Source organism: Podarcis gaigeae (assembly GCF_964106915.1).
Source record: "Podarcis gaigeae genome assembly, chromosome: 3".
NCBI classification, from domain to species: Eukaryota; Metazoa; Chordata; class Lepidosauria; order Squamata; family Lacertidae; genus Podarcis; species Podarcis gaigeae.
Window position 1 is genome coordinate 11,930,106 of NC_139680.1, and position 25,499 is coordinate 11,955,604.

Genomic DNA, 25,499 nt, shown 5'->3' on the forward strand with positions numbered 1-25,499 from the left:
ATTGGAAAGACTGAAGAAATGTAACCCCTTTTTTGCTAACTTTGTGTACGTAGGAGATTTGATGAAGAGTGCCTCTGGAGAATTTGCTGATGACCCATGTTCTTCTGTGAAACGGGGGAACATGGTGAGAGCAGCCCGTGCCCTCCTATCAGCAGTCACCCGGCTGCTCATTTTGGCTGATATGGCAGATGTGTACAAACTGCTTGTTCAACTTAAAGTTGTAAGTAGTGACTCAACTGTAACTTTCTGTCTCTCTTTAATTTGCTTATTATTAAAGTTGTTGAGAATAGTTTTTTGGAATAGCAGGGAAGACGGGACTGCAGTAGGGGAGTGCGTTTGCCTTCATTCCTCTGCTAATGAGCTTCCTAGGAACATCTGGATAAGCACTGTTGAAAACACATTGATGGATTTGATCAGGGGTAGGCAACCTAAGGCCTGTGGGCCGGATGCGGCCCAATCACCTTCTCAATCCGGCCCACAGGTGGTCCGGGAATCAGCATGTTTTACATGAGTAGAATGTGTCTTTTTATTTAAAATGCATCTCTGGGTTATTTGTGGGGCATAGGAATTCGTTCATTATTTTCTTCCAAAATATAGTCTGGCCTCCCACAAGGTCTGAGGCACCATGGCTGAAAAAGGTTGCTGACCCCTGGATTAGATGGACTAACAGATCATCTTCTGTGATATGACCCCATATGCAAGTCTTGGCTGACAGGCTGACATTTTGGCCAATGGGCTAAGTATTACTATGTAAAGTCAGTCTAGAGCTATATGCCATTAAAACAGGCAGGTTGCATTGTCATTCAGATTGCATGCCTGTTTCGTTGGGGGTTGGAGGGGCCTGATAGATTACTACTGCTTAAGTGCTCTTGGAAGTTACTGGTGCTACTTCTGTAGAATCTGTATTACATTTTTAAAAGTTGTATAGTCCATATAGGTCAAAATCTGATTTAATCTTCTAGGTAGAAGAAGGCATCATGAAACTAAGAAATGCTGGTACTGAACAAGATTTAGGAATACAGTACAAAGCTCTTAAACCAGAGGTGGATAAGCTTAATATAATGGCAGGCAAAAGACAACAGGTATAGTAACTTTTTGCATGTTTTCAAAGATATGGTTGCTTTATATACTGGTATAGTATCTGACAGTAACAGAATCACAAGATTACAATGCTATAAATACTTTTAAGGACTGTGGGTGGGTGGCTTTTATGTCCAGGAAATGGGTGTTCAACCTCTACTGGATGGAGTTGTAGGTACAACGGGAGGAATTCAATTATCACAGTCTTCTGGCCGTTCCACCAGTGCAAGTATTTCAGCCTGCCAGAGGAAACAATCCCCCCCTCCTCCCTCTGCATCTCATTCTCCCAACACATACCCTGATCTAGTTCTTTTCAGGGGGGAGACCCCATTATGCAAGCAGGGCTTCTGCGGATGGTACTTGTTAGGTGAATCTTACCCATTGTCTGGAGACACTTGTAGTTCTCTCTCTGTCATACAAGGCTCAGTTGGCTTCTGTGCCAAGGAGAGCCCATTGCCAGCCTTGTCTGCTTCATCAACTACAACTGTTCTTGCATAGGGATAGCCTAGCTATAGTTATGCATACTCTGGTAATCTCCCATCTTGACTTCTGTAATGCTCTCTACACAGGGCTACTCTTGAAGATGGTCAGGAAATTGCCGCTAGTGCAGAATGCTACCATGAGAATACTAACTGACTTTTTGGTGTGCAGACATACAGAATACCTATTTGGCAGGATCTTCACTGGCTGCCTTTACTGTATGTTACCAGTAGGGTTGGGCCCATGGACAAAAAGTTGTGTTGGGTCAGTTTGCCATGAGATGGCTCTAAAACCCATTCCATAGAATTTAAGGACAAGTCCCTATAAATCCACACAGAGTTCAATAAAAAATTCAGGGGGCGGGGGTTGTGAGTGCTGATGAGTTGATCCAAAGACTTGACTGTCCTTTAGTATGTTTTTTAATGGTTTCAGCTGCCTAAGTGGTTAGCTAGTGTGCAGGACTTTTGCTGCTACATGCATTGAAATCTCCATGTAGCAAGCTCCCAGGAAGTGCCTGCCGTCACTCTCAACGGGAGTTCCATTTATTTTAAATTGAACTGCCACTCAGTCTCAGGAATTGGTTCATAATAAGAATCTGTTTTTCTTTGGTTTAAGATTGGGGAAGGAATCACATCTATGTATACCTCCAAGACAGTTGCTGGAAATGGTGTGGGGCAGAAGCCTTAGAAGTTAAGTTCCAGAGTAGGCAAAGAAAATTGCATTCAGTTTTCATATGACTTCCAATTCCTTGGGCCTATTTACAACCACCTGAACATCATTGGCAAAATATAGAGGAGAGTTCTGTATCCCAATCTGCCCTTTCTTCAAATTACAACTTAGCCGCTATTCTTCTCAAACAACAACAAAATAGCAGCTAGCTCTGTGGAGGTGATGCGTGGTGATTTGTGTTGGTTTTCTGCAGAATTTTAAGCTTCAGTGAGTACATATCATGGTCTGAGAGAATATTGTGTATGTGTACAATTATTAAGATTTGAAACCATAAGAGGCCTGACTGAGACTTTGCTGCTTTACTATTAGAAGCTTCTGAGACTCTTGCTTGTGAGACTCTTGCTCATACTTCTCTCTGCTGCCTACAAGTTTTCTAATTACCTGAACTTCTATTAATGAAACCTAAACTTTCAGGATTCTACTGTTGCAAAATAATCATGTCTTGGAAGCCTTGCAGTTTGATATACTTCTTGATGAATGTTATGCTATTACACTACTTCTTCAAAGGGAACAATATGCAATGCTCTGTTAGTTACGGGGGAGTCTTAAGTGCTGACCTGCATCACATTTATCTCTTAACACATCTTGCTATTTGAAATATTCTCTGCAGGAATTAAAAGATATTGGCCATCGTGATCAGATGGCAGCAGCCAGAGGAATCCTTCAGAAAAATATTCCTATACTTTACACTGCTTCCCAAGCATGTCTCCAGCACCCAGATGTAGCTGCTTACAAAGCCAACAGGGATTTGATCTACAAGCAGCTACAGCAAGCAGTCACAGGAATCTCTAACGCAGCCCAGGCAACAGCTTCTGAAGATTCTGTTCAGCAGCAGAGCGGTGGCGGAGAATTGGCATATGCACTTAACAACTTTGATGTAAGTACTTCATTTTGCAGGGGGGAAATGTATGTTCCCTTTTCATAGTCAGTTGGTCGTAAGTTACCTAGAAACAATTAGATTTCCTCAGGGTGATGAGTAACCATATCCTTGGTTATTCAGAAACATGGCTATTCAGAAACTAACAGATTTGTAAACATCTGTACCATCTGTGTGAATATGATGATAAATTTACATTTCTGTAGATACACTTGGGCACCATGAGAACACACACAGTTGATTACATGACTGCTTAAACATCTGGAGATGTGTAGTTAGCAAGACTGGTACTTAGCTCTGGATAATCCACCTTCCTTATTATGACATGTTGACATGGTTATTTTCAGAGAACTATTAGGGGGTAGCAGTAAGATTTGGTGCTTAGCTTCATTCAAAACAGGGCTGAAATTAGGAAATAAACTCACTATTCTCAACTTGCGCCATGACCTGATAGGAAAGCTGGAGATTTGAAACAGAATATTTTCCCTATTTAGGTTGCATTTCGCATATTCACTTATATGCTCTTTTTTCCTGACAATGTCTTCTCTTCTTCCTCAGTCCTGTATGAATAAGTTACTTCACAGCTCCCCCCACCCTGCTTTGACTCTGTCTCCTTTTAGCTCTGTACTGCTTTCATCCAGCTTTTGCATAGGCTGCTACTACCCCCACCTTGCATTTCAGCTTTCCAGATTTGCCTCCTTGGATCCATTTCTTTAATCCACTTTTGCAAGGGGCAGAAATAAAATGGCCTCTGGCAGGAGTGCAGTGTCAGAATCTCCACCCCTTTCCCCAGACCAGGCATAGGCAAACTCGGCCCTCCAGAAGTTTTGGGACTACAACTCCCATCATCCCTAGCTAACAGGACCAGTGGTCAGGGATGGTGGGAGTTGTAGTCCCAAAACATCTGGAGGGCCGAGTTTGCCTAAGCCTGCCCCAGACCATAGAGAAGAACTGGGACTTCTTGATCCAGAACTGACTTTTGAAGATATTTGAAAAGCAGTAAGGCATCAGGTTCCTTTCAGAATTGCTCTTGGGCTTAGTGCAGCAAGGATAAGCCACCTTCACAGATTTGAAGTGAGCAGGGATTTTGTTACCCCACAGTTACATAGGGGTTCAATATCCCAGACATCTTTGGGTCAAAGTGCAATCTGCTGTAGCTTTAACTTGGTATAAACTATACTGTTGCAAACTCTGTTAAAAAGGCTTTTAAGCCGGAAGGAATCGAGTTTGATGTACTACTTTGTTCTCTTCAGTCCAAGGAAGATTTTAGCCCTGCAAAGGTTGAAAAGATGAAACTGGGTGACATGCTCGATGTCAAAAGTATGAGTTGCCTTTCCCAATATTTCTAAGCTGTGTTCATCAAACTGACCCAGAGTAGTATGACACTTACTTGGAGTTTAAAACTTTTTCTTCCTGCCAGAAACAAATCATTGTGGATCCTTTGAACTTCAGTGAGGAGCGTTTTAGGCCTTCCCTGGAAGAGCGCCTGGAGAGCATCATTAGTGGTGCAGCCCTAATGGCTGACTCATCCTGCACACGTGATGACCGACGGGAACGCATAGTTGCTGAGTGTAATGCAGTGCGACAAGCCTTGCAAGATCTGCTTTCAGAATACATGGGAAATGTGAGTAACCAAATTATGTTCTGTGTTTATTTGTAAGTGAAATTTGAAGAGAGGGCGTAAAACGGTATGGTTTGAATTTGACTGGAATCTCTTTAAGAAATAGAACTGGAAGTAAAGTTGGGTCTTTTGTAACTTTTTGCTTTTGGATATACTCTCTTGGTGTGTTGGTATAACTTTTCCCTAACTTCTAAATTACTCCGTATCTATTGAATTGAAATGAGGGTTGGATGGAAAAGCTGGATGTTGAGTATTTTGTAGCTCCAGCTTCCTGCAGCCCTAAATAGATGTGTTGTGGCCTTACATTGTGCAATTACTGTTGTGTATGAAATGGATCTTAAATATAGCAAGAGTCCTGCTGGGGAATATCAACAGTATATAGTACTTTTGAAGAAGTAGGCTCTTGTCTATAAAAGCTCATGCCACAATTATTTATTTAAAGCAGCACAGCTGCTCCTCTGAAACATATGCCGCAGCAATAATAAAGTATTTTTTGTACAAGATGTATTTTCATTCCAATGTGTGGACTATTTCAGTGACCTTCCCACATGCTACACAACTTGCATTGTGAGCAAAAACCACTGTTTGGTCAGGTCTTGAGACAAGTGCAGCTCTAGAGGTGCACTGAAGAAACACTCAATGCTTTAAGTGTTCCAGGAGATTTTGTTAACATATGCAGCAGATACTGACAAATACAACCATATGAGTGCATGTTGAGGGTTAAAGTGACTAAAGTGATGTGGTCTTTTAATAAATGACGGCATAGCTTAAGATGGTGTCGATGCTACAAATATAGCATCAGTGACATCTGTTTGCATAAGATACATTTCTGTTCATTCTACATACTGTAAAGAGATTTAAAAGATTGCAATAGAACTGAAACAATTCAGTGCTGACATCCAACATTTAAGCATTTGAATTTAGGATGGGTTTTTGACAGCAAAATAAAAATCCTTGCTTCAAGTCCACATAAGACCTAACTGCATTTCACAGTGATAACTGTCAAGCCTACTGCTGGTACCTGTCATATACTTTCAGACTGAAAATGTTCAATCTTCCATCAAATGTATATTTGTATATCCTTACAATATTTGTAGTAAACTAGTTAAAATTTGTGAGGAGAGTTTCCTTCAGCAAATTTGGTGTCAACACTAATTACAAATGTAGAAAGTAAAAAAAGATTTGTCTAAGAATGAAGGAACAAAAGGCATGTGCAGTTTGGGTGGCTGCAGTGTCAACTATCTGCTGCTTGGTCTTCCTGTTGCAAGTTCCACTCATTTCTGGATTTTCATTTATCTCTCACCCACACCCATGAGTACAGACTAAATCAATTAAGACTGCAGTTTGAGAACAACTAGGTTAACGAGCATCTCTTGTTTGCTTTATTGGGAGAATTGAGTGTCTGAAATACTTTTACGACATTTACAATTCTTACTGTAAATTGACTTGATGTATAACAACACAGGATGCATGATGATTTTTAAGCGTATGGAAATAACTATGTTTGAAATAAATTTGAGAACTGATGGTCACTGCCAACAAATAAATTATTGGAGGGGGGAGTTGTCAAATGCCTATGAGACTGAATAGTAATTATAGATGTAGCTTCGAATGTGTGCATAAAATGGCTCTAAATTAATTTGACCTCATTTACAAAACAGGGCAGAGGGAATTTGGTAAACTGCTGCTCAAATTGTGTTGCAATCCATGAGTGTCAGATGTTTGTTCTAAACTGCAGGCATGACCAAACTTGGCCCTCCAACTGTTTTGGGACTACAACTCCCATCATCCCTAGCTAACAGGACCAGTGGTCAGGGATGATGGGAATTGTAGTCCCAAAACAGCTGGAGGGCCAGGTTTGGCCATGCCTGCTCCAAAGGCTTCTTTTGCTTCAGCAGTTAGTAATCTTTGCTTGGTCATTGTACTGTTTATTTCTTCCTAAGTAAAGTGTTAAGGGGAGTAGCAATAAGGCATCATTAAAGAGCTATCTATGGCTGTGCTTGGGTGGGGTGCAAAGAAGGAATAAAAAGAAGGTGGTAGTAGTGGGAAGATTAAAGGCAAGTATATTATAAGCAGAGGAAGAATTGGAGGATTTTGTGCTGAGTGGCACTGTTTTAAAGGCTCAAGTTAGGATTATTGAGATTCCATTGGAGGGGTTGGTCTAGACTTGGCCCTCCAGCTATTTTTGGGGCTACAACTCCCATCATCCCTAGCTAACAAGACCAGTGGTCAGGGATGATGGAAATTGTAGTCCCAAAACAGCTGGAGGGCCAAGTTTGGCCATGTCTGGGCTGTTAAGGGTCCCTTTCCAATTCTGTGATTCAAGGAAATCTTAATTCTATAACATTTAAGTTTATTGAGCTGGTCAATAAACTTATTGAAGATGATTGTCAAGCAGTATACCTGGGGTGAAATCTAACAATAGCTGTCCACAACTGAAAGATACTGTTGGCATAACAGATTCCTTCTCCCCCTATAAGCCCCCAGTATTAGCTGTGAGGGGCAGGGAGGAGGATACTTTACAATTTGTGGGAAGGAAGCTGTAGAATAAAAGTGTCCCCTTTCATAATACTGGATGTTGCCCAACTTCTATTAGAAGCTTTTAGTGAAGAATAGTTATTCTATGAAATGCACATTCATGGTGTCAGTAAATTGACCTATTTATGGATCAGCAGCTAGATTTTAAAAACCGGAAGTTGAGTGTAGGAATCAATTGCAGTGCTAGGGACGCTTTTTCATCTTTAATTTTTTTGATGCCCTTATATGCCCCAGAAACCTTCTCCCAAAATTGGACTTCAGGCAGCATTCTAGGAGGTACCACTACTTCTATGACCCTCTCCCCCCCCCCATCCAGATCACAGCAAATAGAAGTAGATCTTATTTCATGGGAACATAGCTTTACTGGTTCACCTCATGCAATAACATCCCCAGTGAGCAAAGCTTTCAGATCATTAGCACTATTTGCAACAGGTTATATCCATAAAACTTCACCTAAATATAAGCACAAGATAGTAGAGGCAGCAACCGATTTGCACAGGGGTTATTCTGGACCCCTACGTGTGTCACTGGGGCCCACTTAAGGCTGCCCCAATCCGCCCCTTTTTGTAACATTTTTGGGACATTTCTGGGTTAGGGCCACATGCATGTTTGCAGTTGCACACATCGGAGAAGCGTGAACCAGTCTTTGCCTGTAGTGTGAATGAAACTTGTGTAATTAAGTAAAATTATTTGGATCCATGAGAAATCTGAAGATGAACTCTCCGTGAAAAACACTTGGCAGAAAGTAATCTTATGGTGTCACTTGGCTTGCATATTGGACAACTGATGGCGTTTGTGTTGAGACAATTCATTTCCTTCATAAGAAAGCAGAAACCAAAGTGGTTAATCTAAAACACAATTAGGCATCTGTATCAACGCAACATGAGCAGAATGGTGATCAGAATCTAGGGAGTTACATTTAAGTATATCCGAGGCTTTGGGCATATCCAGTGGAATTTGGCTTGTTTTTCCTTGACTTGCAATCCCCAGTACCATATAAAAACTACTTTAGAACTCAGAAGTTTCAAACCAGGCTTGCAATAAAGCATGGAAAAGGGAGTACTTGAGCACAAATCCAAACTTTTGTTAGATGTATAGAGCTAGCTGCAGTTGTTCAGGTCCTGGACCATGTGTCCACTTCATGAAGTCCTCTATGCCATTCTTTTGTATGTTGAGGGAAGATAAATTGCTGAAGAGCTAATTTACCAGGTAATGCTTCATTTCACAGTGCTTCTGCTTATATTAGAACATTATAATCTTAACTTTGAAATCAAGGCAGAATTGTTTTTTAAAAAAAACAGAAAAAAACACCCCAACTTCAGCATCATAGTAAGAAACACTACTTTAACTGACTTGAAGTGCATATGAAGGTTAACGTAACCACATTTAGGCACTAAATCAGCAGTGTGTTTGCGAGTGAGACATAGGTGCTAAAGAAAAACAAAATTCTGTAGTTTGCTATGCCATTACAAAATAATACTCATTGCAGCTGTTTTCCTCTCTTCACAACCCCAATCTAGAGCCGCATAAAAATAAATAAATAATAGTATTCCACCATCTGACTGGGTTACCGTAGTACCTTGCTCATGCCACATGTGTTTCCGTAAAATTAGGAAATGCAGACTCAGCCCCCCTTTCCCAGTCCTCTCGTCTTACACAAGATTGGGAAGGAGGGTACTGATGGTGAGCACAACAAATGCTTTTAGTATGGCATGACTATCCTACTGGGCAATCCTATCCTTATCAAATGGACTGCCAGCTGTACCTTTGCAAATCAAAACGACATTCGCATTGTCCATGCTAGTTCAATTTAATGGTTGCAGGAAGAGTATTTAATCTTTACCTCTCAGACAGTAGTCTGACATAGAATTCTGAACATCCATTAAAAATGTTAGTTTTCAACTGTAAGGTCAGGATTCATTATTTGGTTCAGGATAAGATCACAACAGCAGTACAATCACAATTCATACATATATGATAAAAAGATGAAGTAGGTTCCCAAATGCATATTTGGGCGTAAAGCAGATTCAGTGTCTGAAATTTTGAAGACTTCTGCCTGTGAGCATATTGCAAAACTTAAAGGTGAACAGGTAATCCTAGCTAGGCAGATAGAGAAGAAGAAGAGAAGATTCACAAAAACCCATTCATTGGGATCCCAGATTGTAACTTTAAAATGGAAGCCAGTGCAGTCAAGTTGGCTGAGCTTTAGCAATCACAGCCAGTCTAGGTCATGTTTGTTGAACAGCTAGGAAACAACCAGTTTATACACAAATCAGAATAAACACACAGTTCTTTTCCAAATATTTGGGGGGGGGGTTTACTACTTTGTGTGGCACTGTCTTGTTCATGAGTCACTTTAGGGTGCCATCCTAAACTCATTTGGAAAGCTGGGCAAACTCAAATCTGTGTCTTGAAAATAAAAGGATTTAAATCCAGCAGGTCCCAGGCTATTTCACGCTTGTTAGGTTCTTCAGGTCTTTAATATCAAACTTTTAACCCAAAGTGTTTCCCATTTTTTAATCTCTCCACCCGTCTCCCTGATTCAGTAATTGCTGCTTTTCACTGCTTCTTCCGTGTAGGATTTCCTTCCATTGTTTGTTGTTCAGCTGTTGGTTACATTCATTTTGTTTATTACTATGTGATGAATTGTATTTTTATATTGTAAACCATTCTGTGATCCTCAGATGAAGGGCAGTTTGGAAATTTAATAAATTATTATTAATAATAACAATTCACTTGAGGATCCAGAAAGTTCGCAGTGGCCAAAGTGCTGCCCTCCATAAGTTGTCAGACTACAACTCCTATGAACTCTGACAGCAGGGACTGGTCTATGCTAACGTAGCTAACGGTAGCATTTCACTTGTGTGTAATGGAAGGTACCATACTCTGAGCCTTTCTAGACAGCCTATATTGCAGGAGCAGTTAATTTATAGCTGGTCCTGAAGACGGCCGATGTTACATTTTGTCACCAAATAGATTGCATTACCAGTATTTTTCATCTTGAAATGGCATCAATAAAGAGGCAACTTCTATTTTTACAGTATACACAATTTTAATGTTTTTTGTACACTGCAATTACTGCATTATGAACCTTTATCCTCCACCAGAAAACGCATCTTAGAACATTATTGGCACAAGTCATTTGGAATGTCTGTTAATATTTGATTTCAGAATTAGATGAAAAGTTCCAGGGGGGGAAATAGTAATGAGAGAAATGATGGACTAGAAGTATTGGAGAGACCTCTGAAGTTTGCATCATGGATGTAGCTACCACCTTGTTCTCTTAGGTGACATGACCTCCATTTATGTTGGGTAATGGTGTAATCTAAACTTTTTATACCCCTATAGAGTGAGTGTGTTTGTGTGTATCACACACAAATCAAGTAACTACTTGAAAATTAAAAATGATTCCAACGTATTTAATGTTTCTATCAGTTGAAGGAAGATAATGATTGTGAAGCAAACTCCCATGTATCTGATCTTGGAGTGCAGAAGATTGTGGCACCCAACATGATATAACCTCGCCACCATGTTCTTCCCACATGCAATAAATTGTAATTCTGAAGCTTGCTTGCAAGGACCTTAATGGCCCGTAATGGCAGTAATTCATATACTGAGGGATTTGTTGGGCAGTGGCAGTTCCACAAATAAGATGTGGCTCTGCTTGTTTTGACCCCTCCCCTTCTAAGGCTCTATAAGTGTAGCTGTAGAAGACATGAAGGAAAGCATTCTAATATTAGCAAATAAGAGAAAACTTCAAGCATGTGTAGAAACCGTCACTGATGAAAACACATAGTGTATGAAGGTTGGGGGAGAACTACAGCTGCATGACACAGTGCATTATGCTAGTCTTGAGGTTGATTCACATGTGCATATCTCCATGATTCATGTTTACGATGCAGCTTCTATCCATTTTCACTGTAAACAGTGTTCTGCTTTGATGTTGGTATATTTTTCTGGGAAGAATTAATGTTATGCCTTACACAAATTTGGTGTGTATGTATGTGTGTGTGTGTATATATATATATATACACACACACACACACACACACACATATGGTTATAAATCACTACTTTTTTCATTCTTTAACTTTTGAGGGAGGCAGAAATAAAGGGATGTGGCCAAAGGGAGAGGCAGGATATTAATCTCATACTAGTGAATTAAAGGTGCCTGACCTTTTGTAAGCTAAGAGAAAACATAAGTATTACTCCTCCTGAATAAATTTAGTAATTTATTTAATGATAAAAGGCCACCTGGCACCTTCACTGCATGAGTTTAGGCACCAGGCGAAAACTTTTCTCTATAACCAGGCCTTTGTCTGATTAACATTCTGTGGTCTTTTACACATGTTTGTAGGAGGAAGATTATTGGTTTGTTTTTGTTCTTGTTATGTATTTTGTATTTTTATGTTGTGAATTGCCCTGTAATGAAGGGCAGTATATAAATTTAATAAATAATAATGCATGAAACACTCTCACTTATTTGAGATTTGATGTATATTGGTCAAATTGTAGAAACCTGTCTTAACAGAAAATTTTTGTGTTTGAATTCAGTCTGTTTGCATTTCATACATGTACATCCTTCGTAGATGCTATTGTCAGTGTGATTATGCAGGTTTGAAATGATACTCATACTGTATGTTCTGTTGGTTAAAATAATAGTCCTGACATCTTTGCTTATACAAGACTGAATGTGACTGTAGTAGCAGTCAGTTTGCACTCAATAAAATACCCTCTTTCCTAGATAGACAAAGCAAAATAGAATTTAGAAATATAGCGAACATAACTAGTGGGCGGGCTTGGTGTGTACAGCTCAGTGTTGTTTGAAAGACTGGTCTATTTTTATGGATGCCAGTGAATCATCACATAAGCCATATGATTCCTCTTACTGTGCTTTGAGTGATTGCAAGTTCAAACTTAGTAGTCCACATAGCTTTTGGTTAAAGCAGCCAAAGGTCACTGTAAAGACAAGTATTCATTGTGGCAATGGAAGTATCTGCAAGACATGTCATATCTTTGTAATCCAAACCTGCTTGAGTATGGAAATAACATTGGACGGTCCTTTGCTTAGGTGTCTACAAATACCAGCTCAAAGGGAAAGGATAGATAGGTGGGTTAACATGGCAGGGAGGAATAGAGAATTTCCTTGAAGGGAAAAGTAAACGCAGATCAGACTATATCAGCAGTTCCACATACTCACTTGCTGCAGAATATCCCTTTCCTAGCACACATTTGGAGGAGATAATGGCAGCAGTAGAATTCTACTAGCGTCTCTTGCAAAAGCCCAGCATAAGCCATAGAAAGTACCCAGAAGGGAGGGGTTGTTGGGAACTAGAAATGTTGGCTAAATAAGTCCAGCCAGTATCACAGCCCCTACATAATTTTTAAGTAATTAACTGGGATAATGTTGGGCTACTTTCAATTGGAAATATGCTGTAGGAAGCAAAAAGGGTTTGTAGTGGTAATGATCTTGGGCATGTAAATGGTTCTGTGGGAAAACTACTGGAATTTACATTTCCCACTTTATACTAAATTCTACAGAGTTAGTGCATTGCTACTCAGCATAGTGAGGAACTGCAGACTTTTTTGAAAGAAAAGCCTGTTTGCTACCTGTTAAAGAAGGGACCGGCTTCTGCTGTTAAGCATTTATCTTTCATTGCCAGGTACCACCTTTGTCCACCTTCCTAACACACTTGTAGAGTTATGCACAGCTGATTCTTGGCAAGACATGAAATTATCTGTGTCTCCATATGGAGTGGGAGCTGGGAGAAGAGGCTGACAGTTTGCAAGAGTTTGGTATATAGAACACTAATCTCAATGAAGCTGAATAGATTCTTGGTGGCTGCAGTGTTTAAATGCCGAGAGAAATTCCCTTTACCCAGATGCATAGAATACACCGTATATGGCTAAAATAATGGCTTACTACATGAGATATTTGCAGATATCCTTCCATCTGTCCATCCATTTTCACTCTAGTAGTAAACAGTCAGTGGCTTAATAGAACTAGAAAAATAGGAACCCTCCTATTAAGTTAAAATAGAGTCCAATATGAAAAGCTTAAGCTCATGGGTAGTGGACTTTGACTCGGTGGCTTTAAAGTCTTGCATCTCCAGACTACTCACTTTTATGTTAAAGCATTGAAATATATTTATCCAAATACTTCACTAAGAGATATTACGCATATAAAAATGGATTTTTGAGCCAATGGTTAAGTTGAAAACTTTGCAGCATAGTACAACACACAATTAATACTATATACTGATTTAAGAAATCCAAGCACCAATGTTTCTTTTCCCTCTGCATGTACTTGTAAATACTGTTGCAGCTGAACGTGGCATGATATGTTAGATCTACATATGTACATTTCCTTCTAACTTTATAGCTTTGGTTATGTGTTCATGATTTTTGAACAGTTGTATTAATTTCTCCTCTCCAATGGACTTCTGTCTACATAGATGCACAGTAATATTCAATTCCATAACCCAATCTGGAAACTGTATTGTTATCCAGAAATCAGTTTTGTTCAGAGTAGTTTTGTACTGCCTTAAATATTTCTAAACCTTCTGTTCAGCAAAATAGTGTTCCTAAAATTGCTTTTTTTAGTAAACCATCTCTGATATCCTACATTAAAATGTTCTTACGCCTCCCAACATATTTATCTGGAAGTAAGTCTCACTTCTGAATAAACCAGACCAGGATTTGAGCATAAATCTTACTGGATTGGGATGTTACAATGGTAGATGAAAGCTGTACTGCAAGGACTAATTTGGCCTCCAGAGAAACCAGTAGTTTGTGCATAAAATAGTTTTCTGGTCTAGACAAACAGCTGGAGATGAAAGGAATAATTTTCTGTGTTTAAAAAAACAACCATCTCAGTTTTCATTTGTGTAAAGTATATATTGATTCTTAGTCTGAAATGTGTCCCATTAAAAGTCAAGACAGATTTAATAAAAGTTGAAGTGTATCTAATACTTTGAAGACCAAACTGCATGCTACTGATTGCCTGTAGACGGTTGATATTTCAAAGCAATGGGGATGTAATCCTGGTTTATTCAGAACTGTCAACAGCTATATTCTGAATCTGGAACACATTTAGATAAGCTGAACTCTCAATATGGAGTTAAGAAAATAATAATCTTTTTCCATGCTTCAGTACACTGGAAAATCCCCTCTTTTGCACCTTTCCACTGTAGATCATAAGTCCCAAGAACCAGGGTTTTTTTTTTATGAAGAAAATTCCATTAAATCTCTACTACAAAAGAAAACCGAGCCAGCTAAAATGTTGGGGATCATAGCTACAATGCTTCAATTGGTAAAATGTCCTCCCTTCACTGGGTCCTGTAAATATATACCTAACATCTTTTCATCCAGACTATTCTTCTAAATCAAATCTGGAGGCTTGAGAGTAAAAATTTACACGTATAATTACATAACATGAAGCAGTTTACATATTTTGGGTTGAGCATATTTAGACTTCCAAACATCAGGAGTGCAAATTGAATGCAAACATTGCTGCTTTAACACAGAAAATACTATGGGTTTAAAAAAACCACCCTTAAATACTGCATCACTCAAAACAAGTAGCCTAGAAAAATCCAAGCTTTCTCAACATTTGTAAAAAAATCAAAAATATGTGTAGGATCCCTGCAATTTAAAATAAGTTTATCTGATTTTGCTTTTTTGTTTTGTTTTTTTGATTACCTGTATATATTATACTTCACATTCTTTATAGGGTAGTTGCTGACACTTGCACTGTCCATAACCATTAATGATGATGAAAGGTCCTTCATGGCTGGCTTCATATTCATTATATGGTCCTTGGTCTGACATGTTTGACATATGTAGCCGTGTTTGAGATCGTAGTTGCCTGTGGCTTTGAATCATTGAGCACTGCCTAATTTTTCTTAATGTGGGAGGGCAGCACTTCCTGGAGATGAACACTACAAAAATGATAAAAAAGAAAGAAAATAATAAAGCCATTGTTCCTGTAATTACCTGCTGGCTGAAGATGGCATTGTTCGGCTCAGGCAACTGCTCTTCTGTAGTAATGGGTATGCCTGTCGTAGTTGAAATTTCTTTGTCTCCCACATGGAAATTTGAGGAGCTTATCCTTTTTGTATATTCAGTCGTTGGAGCTCTGTAACTTGTAGCAATGGATGTAACAACAGTTGATAAATTCCAACAAAGCTGAAAACCATAAACTGCATCTAGAATATCCTCTCCCTGGGTGTGGTTTGGGCTATGACAAAGTATCGAATGCTCCCACCGACCTTGGAAGCCACTCAGCCATGTGGCTAGTGCACATATTTTGGGACTGCATTCCCAGGGATTGCTGGAGAGGCCCACTGTAGTAAGGGTTGTAAGTGAATATAAAACCTTGGAATCCAGAGTGCTTAGCTTGTTGTTATCCATTAGGAGTACTTTAAGATTAGGCATTGTTTCAAAAACTGTCATATCAATGGCTTTGATCTCATTTCCGGACAAATCTAGCTTTTCTAAAGTGCCCCAGGTCCATTCCATCCCGCAAGTCAAGTTGCTAATTTTATTCCCCTGCAAGAAGAGCATGTGCAGATTGCTTAGCCGTAGGAAATGAGCAAAGTTAATCTTTGTCAGCTGGTTGTGCTCTAGGTGAAGTTCCCTCAGTTTGATTAATCCTGCAAATCCATTGCGTGCCAAACTTCGCAAGCGATTTGTGCTCAAATCCAGAAAATCCAAACTACGGCAGTCTGAAAATAGACGGACTGGGATAGTCCTCAGGGAATTGGAACGTAAACTCAAGGTTTGCAGTTTGCGAAGGCCATAGAACAACTCAGGATGCAAAGCAGACAATTGATTGAAAGAGAGGTCCAAATGTTGCAGGTTAAGCAGTTGGCTAAAAGTTGTGTTTGGCAAATAAGAGATTTTATTTGAACTTAAAACTAATTCCTTGAGTTTATACAGTCCTTGGAAACCATCTTCTCTTATTGTATCAATTTGATTATGGTCTAAATGAAGCCAAGTAAGTTGACTGAAGCTTGCAAACTGATCCCCTTCAAGTTCCATAATAACATTGTGCCTCAAAGACAAACCTAGACAGCCCTTGTCAGTGGTGTTTGGCACTGAGTGAAACCCCTGAGAGTCACAGTAAAAGAGCAGCTTCTCGCAACGGCATTTTGGCGGACAAGCCGTGCCCAAGGCAGGCAGCATTTTAAAAACAATACTCATTGCATATACTGCTGCCAGCATAGGAGCCCCTAATGGCCACTTGAAATGTAAGCCTGCAGAATATAATTCAGGGAAACAACAAAATAGGATATTTTTATCAGATGTATGCTTCCAACAAAACGGAGAAAGAATGCTACAGATAAATCACATGCATTAAAATGCTTCAGGTCTTAAGAATATAAAACAAATCCTCGTGAGCATCTCTCTGAATTATTGACATTACTGATAAGGCAACTGAAAAGTGCCTTTTAAATCTATTGTTGTCTAAATGTGCATTTCTAAAGCAAGGTTGACTGCACATAGTACAACAAACAAAAATATATAAACTTACCCATTCTTTTGAGTACGTTGGCGGTTGCATTCAGTCGCAGTTTTAGACTCAACACAGTGAGTCTGTAAAAGGCTCTAACACTGAAAACCTTTGAATAATTTACTTTCTTCTACTGTCCTCATCCGAGGAAAAAAATGACTTGACATCCTCTTTTCTCATATTCCTTTTGAATTCATTTCCTTGATTTCCAGCGGTAGGTCTGTTAATTCCTTAAACAGTGCTGAATCGGGAGTTCTTTTTGTACTGCTTCTTAATTGAAAATGCTTTCCACTGCTATGGCTTTTTTGTCTTAACTTGTTGATGGCAGAAGGGTGGCTTATTGCTGAGAGAAGCTTCTGTAGTCGCTTGAATGCATTTGCTGAAAAGCTTTCAGGGATACGGTACAGGAATGCATTTGCTTATGTGCTGCGACCACACAACTGTATATAGGCTGACGTCATCCTGTGACGTTCCTTTTTGTTTGGGTTTTCCAGAAGCTTTGCAGTTTAAGACACAGTGGTGCATACTGTGAATTGTGAGATTAGACTACCACTAAGAGGAAAAACTAATTGTAGGAATTTTTCATCCAGCATTCAAGTAATAGGAATGACTTTACATGAATCTCTCTCGCAAGTTACATGTTTATTACAATAGCCCTGAGCTATATATCTGAATTTGTGAAGTAAAGTTACAGTACTGATTTTTGTGACATGGTGGTCCTGCTGGCATTCTTCTGCCTACATGTGTGAGAGCAGGGTGCTAAATTTTTTGTTTAAAAAAAATCTGCCAAGGGAGAGTTGCATGGGGATTAGCATGTCAGAAATTATTTGTATTGCTATATGATTAAAGATCTCGTTTAAAAGGAGGATTTTTTAATTTATTTTTTTGCTAGCAATGGAGAGAAAGTGTTTTGGTAAAGACCACATAGGAGAGTCCATCAAATGCAATAGCTTTAATAAATTGCTTTCTACTTTAAAATGTGTTTTTTTATAAAATAAAATAAGATAATGTCATTCAAAGCTCTAATAGTTCTGCTTCTGGATAGTTCAGATATTATTTGAGAACAAGCAAACTTGAGTCCTATTCCAATGAAACAAATGTGATAATGAGAACTTCAAGAACAAAAGCAAACCTGGGTGGACAAAGAGTTCACAGGGAAACTTGAAATAGATCTTGAGGATGTTTGCAGGCATCCTGGTCAATTTTCAGCCTTTTCTGGGGAAAAATAAACTTTACTTTCCCCCCTACCTAGCCAAAGCAAATCTTAATTGCATGAGTATGGGTTTGTTTGGCAAAGACTACCATAAATATTTAATTTTGCCATGTGGGTGATATAGTACAGGTAAAAAAACTACCTGCAATTCTAATAAGCAAGAAGCTTGTGGCTTTTATTTTTATTTTTAAAATAGAAGTGTTAATTGGAGGAATTTTGTTCAAGTTGTGTAGCAAATTATATCAGTTGTTCAAATACCAGAATACATAGGCTATGGCAATAAGAATGAATGCTAACTAACAATGCTGTCTTTAGTATTTCGAGACTTGTTCTGTCATTATCTGTATTCTGCAACTTTAAAATGATTTTACATATAACAAACTCAGTTGCTAAGTGAAAGCTTTTCAGTTGTCATGATCACTAGAGGGCAGCACTGCACTCACAGTGGTAAGCAGACATTTCGAAGCCTGTTTGAAATGCCAGTCTCACCCATTAGCTCTGTTGGTTATTTCCCTTTTTGTACCTCTGGAAAGAGGCTTCCCCAGCATAAATTGCCTCCCCTACCCCCAAGAAAAGAATCCTGTTAGGTTCTCACCTCAGGCTGCCTGTTTTGGATTTTTTATACCCCAATGCTAAGGACCTCTCCCTTCACTCCATCTCTACGAGTATTAAACAGTTTGATTTTATGTTCCTACTGGCCAGAGGACAAGGGAAACTTCACAAGGTTTGTGAAGTTCTAACAACACAAAGAGTAGCATAGCCAACATGCATGTGGGGAAAGTTTTAATGAAAAATTCCAGAGTTTTTCCCTAAAACCAGCGACACCAAGTGTTAAGATATGAAGAATTATTATTTGGGGAAAGGGAAGAAAAAAGGGAAGGCCACAATCACTCATAGACTTCTTGACAAAAATGTAAAGTTTTTGCAATGTTTGAGTCTTGGAGAAAGGCGGTTCTAAGAGAGTATATCTTTGGTCACCTAACTTGAAGAGCCAAAATATTGAAAGGATGCTTCCCCTAGTTGTAGAAATTTGAAACCACTGTAAACCCGTGACTCTCTAGATGTGGTTGAACTCCAAATCCCATCAGCCCCAACGAGCATGGCAATGATCAGGGATTATGAGTTCAGCAGCAACTGGAAGGCCACCCCCCACCCCCACTGTGATTTAAAGTATTTTATCATGGAACTAAGTTTTTGCCAGGTTCAACTATGTATAAGTGCTTCATGTGTTCAGCAGTGCCATTGTGTGAAAGCAGAAGTCTGCTCATGCAGTGTTTGATTCAACCCAATGTCTGTATCAACCAGTGTAAGTATTGAGTCCCATAAAGGGGCTCCTTACTTGTGCATGTGACCTGAGCTTGCAAAGCATGGCATTCTGTTTGGACTTCAGCGTTGTTAGTCCATCATCTATGAGGCATTGCCCTTGACACTGAAGTCAGCAGAGAAACCAGGGTGTTCAAATCCTTTGGAAAAGAGCCATTGCAATGGGTACAATACATTAATGAAGCTTGTTTGTTTTATCTAATTTTCTAGGCTGGACGCAAAGAAAGAAGCGATGCTTTAAATTCTGCAATAGACAAAATGACAAAAAAGACAAGGGATTTGCGTAGACAGGTACAGTATTAAATATGTATAAAGTGTTCATGAAAACAGTTACACTACATAACATTCCATTTATCATGTTAGCCTGATTCTAGCAGTCTTTACTGTTCTGTTCATTGTAGTAGAAAACTAAAAGATTGGATTCAATTAGAAGTTGAGTGAGCTGGCCTTGGAAGAAGGGAGTCGCAGTGTCTTCGAAGAAGCATCTTAGGACACATGACGAGCTCCTCCTCCTCTTTTCTTTAGCAGCAAAAGCCAACCTATTCGAGCCACTGCTTACAAGGATTGTCTTCCTAGAATGAACTCTCTCCTTATGAAGAGAGAGCATCGAAGCGAGCCATTAGCAATGACTCTTTTATTTTTGTTTTTGTCTTTTTCCTTGGCCACACGGAAAGTCGAAACTGCTATTGTGTCAATCTAATCTTGTTAAAGGGACACAGGTGGCGCTGTGGGTTAAACCACAGAGCCTAGGACTTGCTGATCAGAAGGTCAGCGGTTCGAATCCCCGTGACGGGGTGAGCTCCCGTTGCTCAGTCCCTGCTCCTGCCAACCTAGCAGTTCAAAAGCACGTCAAAGTGCAAGTAGATAAATAGGTACCCCTCCGGCGGGAAGGTAAACGGCGTTTCCGTGTGCTGCTCTGGTTCGCCAGAAACGGCTTAGTCATTCTGGCCACATGACCCAGAAGCTGTACACCGGCTCCCTTGGCCAATAAAGCGAGATGAGCACCGCAACCCCAGAGTCGGCCACGACTGGACCTGATGGTCACAGGTCCCTTTACCTTTTTAATCTTGTTAAAACATGAGAAGTGACCAGTTTCTATACTCCCTGTCATGGGTCCCCATACTTTGTTATAAAGTCACCAACATCTCACAGGTAGTGGGACAAATCAGATCCAAAAAGGCCAAAACATTGTTGTCAAACCTTGGATACATGGAATACGTCTCACAGCTTTTAAAACATTATTTTTCCAACAAGTGAAATCTGATAGAACCTCTGCAGTGCCTTGATTTAAAACTTGATAAGGCTGCTGAGAACCAGGTTTTGTGGGCCAGATCCGGCCTGTGAGCAATACAGTGGCCTTACCTCATACTACCTAATTGTTTAAGCAAGTACTGTGTTTCCCCATTAAGATTATTATTTTGAGGCTAAAACAATTATGTGACATGAAACATTTACTGGGGGAGTTAGCTTCAAAATAGTCTCCATACAGCAATGCCAATTGCATTAAAGTGAAGGATTACGTGTGTTTAATAATAGGGTTCCTGACAAAGTGAACTTTTTATTAATGTAGTTTACGCTGAAGGGCCAACATTGTTTTGTTCTCTGTTCTTAGCTCCGCAAAGCTGTAATGGACCATGTTTCAGATTCCTTTCTGGAGACCAATGTGCCACTTCTAGTGCTGATTGAAGCCGCCAAGAACGGGAATGAGAAAGAGGTTAAGGAATACGCACAGGTTTTCCGTGAACATGCCAACAAACTGATAGAGGTAGAGTGATAATTTTAAATTTGAATAACTTGTATCAGGTTAATTATGTGTTGCGTGAAGTATTTATCTTCCATCTACAAACAGCCGGCTTCATTGGATCACTTCAGGTTCTGGTATGCTGATAGAGAAACCTCGCTCTTTCAACACCAAGAGCTTTCTGTCCTCGCTTCTCTTTTATAAAAACAGCCAAACAAATGAAGTATGTATCTGAAAATTTCCCTAGCTAGCCTTAGAGCTACAATACTTGATTTCTAAAAATTCTCCTTTTACTTGCAGTTGAGTTTGGGGCAGCATGTTAAATACAGCTTTTCCTGACTTGTAATACTATGTGCATTATAGAGTTTTATGGTTTTTTTAACAAAGTTGTGGAGAGAAGTTTGCAAGTGTGACAGAAAAAGAGCCAGTTGGCTAGTGTCAGATGATAGAACATTTCAAGCTTTGGTAGATTTCGATCAAAATGATTACATTTGAAATGGCTGTAGATTTATCTGTTTCATAACTATGGGAAAAAGTATTTTTATTATTGAGGACATAAAAGCCAGAATTTCACCGATCGCATTCCTGCATTTTGCTAACATTAATGCAAGATTCCAAGTGGCTTTACCAATGCCACATGCTGCTATTAACCCAAGTGTAAAAAGGCTTTGTACTAATATGGAATTCAATGTTATAGAGAAGCTATAATTTTGAAGACAGGCATTTGTCACACTTGAAAGCCTGTTTAATGCATACATATTTATAATTCTTTGTAGTATCAAGTGATAACCAATCACCACAGACAAAAGACACCACACCAGCCAACACCAGTTGTTTTCAGTGGAGATGGTCTGTGCATGTGGTTGAGATGTCAACAGGGACTGAAAAATACTATAGATAATTCCATCATACAGAAAGTATCAACAGATCAGCACACAACTTAATGTAACTGCTGAGGAGGAATTTTAGGGAACTGCTAAATTAAAATTAAATGCAAAATCTGTTCAGCAAAACTTAAGATTCTCAGTTAATAAAAAATTCATGTAGGCCTTGTGTGAGAATACATCTGTGTGTTATCTATTAACTATGTTTATCTGCCTTGGCCCAAGTGCCTCAGGGCTTTTATAGAAGAAAATGAGAGGCCCAGGCCTTGAAAAACAATGTTGTAACTAAGTTGCTAAAAAAAAATTTAAAAAAAGATTTTGCAAATACAGAGAGGAAAGCCATAAGATCAGTCAAGAACAGCATATTACCAGGTGTCACTTATATAGTGATTAACATTCAGTAGAGTTACGTATAATCAGTGATAATGCAAGATTTCTCCAAATATATTTTTAATAAACCCTTTTGCAACCTAACTTAATCTGTTGCGTTTTCAGCCAGGGCCACCCTCCACACCCAGTCATTTCATGCAGTAAAAGACAAGTTTAAGGCAACCTTCCAGTTTTTGGAACTCCTTCCATACTAATCTGTGCCTTGAAGACTGGTTTGCTGCATAATCTTACAGCTTGGAATGCCAGCCACCAGAGGAGTGAAACAGGAAGCAGACCACTACATATGAAGGAGGGTCCTTTTTTCCTTTATGCCCCCTCTAGCATAAGGGCCTCGGACTTATATATATATATATATATATATATATATATATATATATATATATATATATATAAAGTTGAACTCATATTGGATGCCATCTAAATTTAGCCAAGTGACCCTTCTCTAATTAGGGCTGCGGTAGACTTGATTGATATGACAATTCCATTGCCATTCACTGATTTGTCATGCTCATGGTAGAAGAGAAATCCACTTCAGATAAATGTTACATATTACTGAGAGGGGCAGCTTTGAAAAGATGAGTTCATCCAATAGCTTATGTTTTATATAGTCTTGAAAGTAACTCAATAGATTGATTTTAATTTATCTGCTGTTATGCGATTCAGTATTTTATAAAACACTGTGTCTTGTAAACTGCAATATGATGGCTTGTGGGTAATGGTGAGCAATTCAATACTCTAAAAGATATTTGTTTTTTATGATCAGTAGAGAGAAACATGGTTTAAACACAAATCAGGAAGTGCTGAAGGCTGGGACTTCAATCTAAAAGTGTGTTGAATGGGGTAGCTAACACAGAATCATAGAATCATCAAATTGTAGAGTTGAAAGGGACCCTGAGGATAATCTAATCCAAACTCCTGCAATGCAGGAATATGAAGCTGTCCCGTACAGGGATCCAACCTGCAATCTTATCACTATAAGCACCACGCTCTAACCAACTGAGCTATCCAGCTCCATCCATGTTGCCGTGCAGATACTTTGGACTACAATTTCTATCATCCCTGAATATTCACCATGCTAGCTGGGGCTAATGGGAGTTGTAGTTGAGTAATATCTGGAGCGCACCATGTTGGCTAATATGGGCCTATATCAACATTTCCTTGCTCAAGGAACTGAGCCTTGTGCTTGCTTTCTACAAGTAAACTTAAAGAGTTAAGAATGCCTCACTTGAGGCATCAACCTAATTTCCTGCTCCAGTGTCATTGTTAATGGATTTCAAAGCAAATTTTAAAGAGCTGATCCACATATAGAATGGACAGCCTTCTAGAAGACTACCCACCGCTTAACGTTCTGTCACCAGCACATTAGCTCAAATCATAGTGCAGTGTTTTAGGGAAGTAGTTGTAAGTACGCATTTGTTACTATTATATGTGGCAGGATTGTCACTTGGGGGTAAATAGAAAGTTGTTCATCCAAATGCTAGCAGCACCAGTAGGCAGCCCGAGGTTATCCATGCATCTTAAGATGTAAAGGGCAGATTCTTGGAGATGGGTTACAGAATTGGCTCAAAGAGTGTTTTTTTGATAACTGTATTAAAATTAATTTCTTCCGCCTGTATTACAGGAAATACTTCCAGACTTGTAACTACTCATTCCTTTTGGATTAGCTAAATTATCATTCACAGCATATCTGTCACTTCTAAGCCTGGGGCAGGGGGTATGGTCATTGATTTGCTGTCATTGTGTATGTATATTAGCCTGTCACATAGAATAGTGTACAGGGCAGGTGTCTGGCAAAAGTAGCAATCTTAAATTGTGTGCATTTGGCAGCTTTTGTCCCACACTGCAAAAGTGCAGTGTTGGCTATTCCAAACATGGAGAATATATAGCAGGGATGGTCAGCTTTAGGTTGGGAGGCTAGGTTTTCCACAGTCAAGTTCTGAGGGACTACAGAACAGAAACACACACTGATGACATTCCCTAGTTTTAGCAGCCAGGTCAGTGGGGTGATTGAACACCACTATCTCCTGAGCTGAATAACCTGGGGTTGGAAAGGCCAAGAAAATCATGTAAGAATCACACTTAACTGTCCTGGCTGCCCATTGTATTGGGAAATGGGGAAGCAGCCATGACGTGGGAGCTTTTAGGATCTTCTTCAGTTTCCCAATAGGAGGCTGTGTTCCTCAGCCTAGTGAGGAACACTGCTTTGCCATCTCTCCCTGGGCTTGGTTGCATGAAATGTCCTGGACAACTGGGCAAGCAGCAGTTGCATGAAGACTGTGGGACTGTCCCTAACAACATGGCAGATGGTTTGCAAGTCCTTCGACATTCACACAGTTCCATGACATTAGAATGTTTTGGTTATAATCATGTTAAAACCTTAACCTGTTGCAAGGATTCTGAAGTCAGCTCAGTAAGAACAGAATGATTTGATAGATAAGGGGGAGAAAATAATTCTTTAGTTTTTCAAAGGCCAATACAGGGAAAGAACATTGTGTCAGTATTGGTTGTCACACATATTTTCCTATCTTTTCCTGTGCAACCATAACAGTGAGAAGTTTTGTAGTATGGATTCTACTTTCCACTACCCAGGCACTGAGTAGGAAATCTGGAATCCTGCTAATGCGAGTTTCTAGCCCATGTGATAGCCGCACCATCTTCCTTGCTGACTCCTGACTCCAAAAAGGAGACAAATCCAGATCCTCTAAGAATATACAAAGTGAAGTGAAAAGACATTTGATCTTACAGAGGATCACGACAACCCTATTTAGAAAACATTTATACCAATTATCTAGGAATGCTGATGGAAAGGGGTAATTTCCCTTGCATGCCTAGCAATTTATCTCATTACTAGGATTCTCAAATGTGGATTTAAAAACTAATCTTTAATGCAAGTTAGCATCATGCTGGGGCACACAGTTCAAAGTTTTCACTCTGTTCATGCTGCTGTGCCACCAGGAAGCTAGTCAGTGTCTGACTTGTCACAGTGCCCAAACACGTTTCAGGTTCGTTTCTTTCCAAACAGCTACAAGTGGTAACCAAGGTTTATTCTTGTCTTACTGCTTGTGGATTTTGGGGGGAGAAGTGTCAGCCCAGGTTCTGATATTGCGAC

General features: G+C 39.4%; 2 protein-coding genes across 8 annotated transcripts in view; one reads left to right on the plus strand and one right to left on the minus strand.

Annotated features, from left to right (window-relative positions):
• Window positions 1-25,499, plus strand: part of CTNNA1 (catenin alpha 1) — a 64,797-nt gene that overhangs the window by 13,091 nt on the left and 26,207 nt on the right. For all 7 annotated transcript variants that reach the window (XR_014561910.1, XR_014561911.1, XM_083730169.1 and 4 more), the window contains exons 4-9: window positions 54-220; window positions 963-1,082; window positions 2,900-3,166; window positions 4,587-4,790; window positions 19,586-19,666; window positions 20,988-21,140. Coding sequence is in view for 5 of the 7 variants with exons in the window: in XM_083730169.1 (XP_083586295.1) it covers window positions 54-220; window positions 963-1,082; window positions 2,900-3,166; window positions 4,587-4,790; window positions 19,586-19,666; window positions 20,988-21,140 (992 nt within the window). In the remaining 2 variants the exon portion in view is untranslated. The remainder of the gene's footprint in view (window positions 1-53; window positions 221-962; window positions 1,083-2,899; window positions 3,167-4,586; window positions 4,791-19,585; window positions 19,667-20,987; window positions 21,141-25,499) is intronic.
• Window positions 5,561-19,592, minus strand: LRRTM2 (leucine rich repeat transmembrane neuronal 2). The gene is made up of 2 exons (XM_083730469.1): window positions 16,861-19,592; window positions 5,561-16,582 (listed from the first exon to the last, which is right to left on the minus strand). Exons 1-2 carry the CDS (start codon window positions 16,862-16,864, stop codon window positions 15,036-15,038), a joined length of 1,551 nt encoding a protein of 516 aa, XP_083586595.1. The 5' UTR covers window positions 16,865-19,592; the 3' UTR covers window positions 5,561-15,035.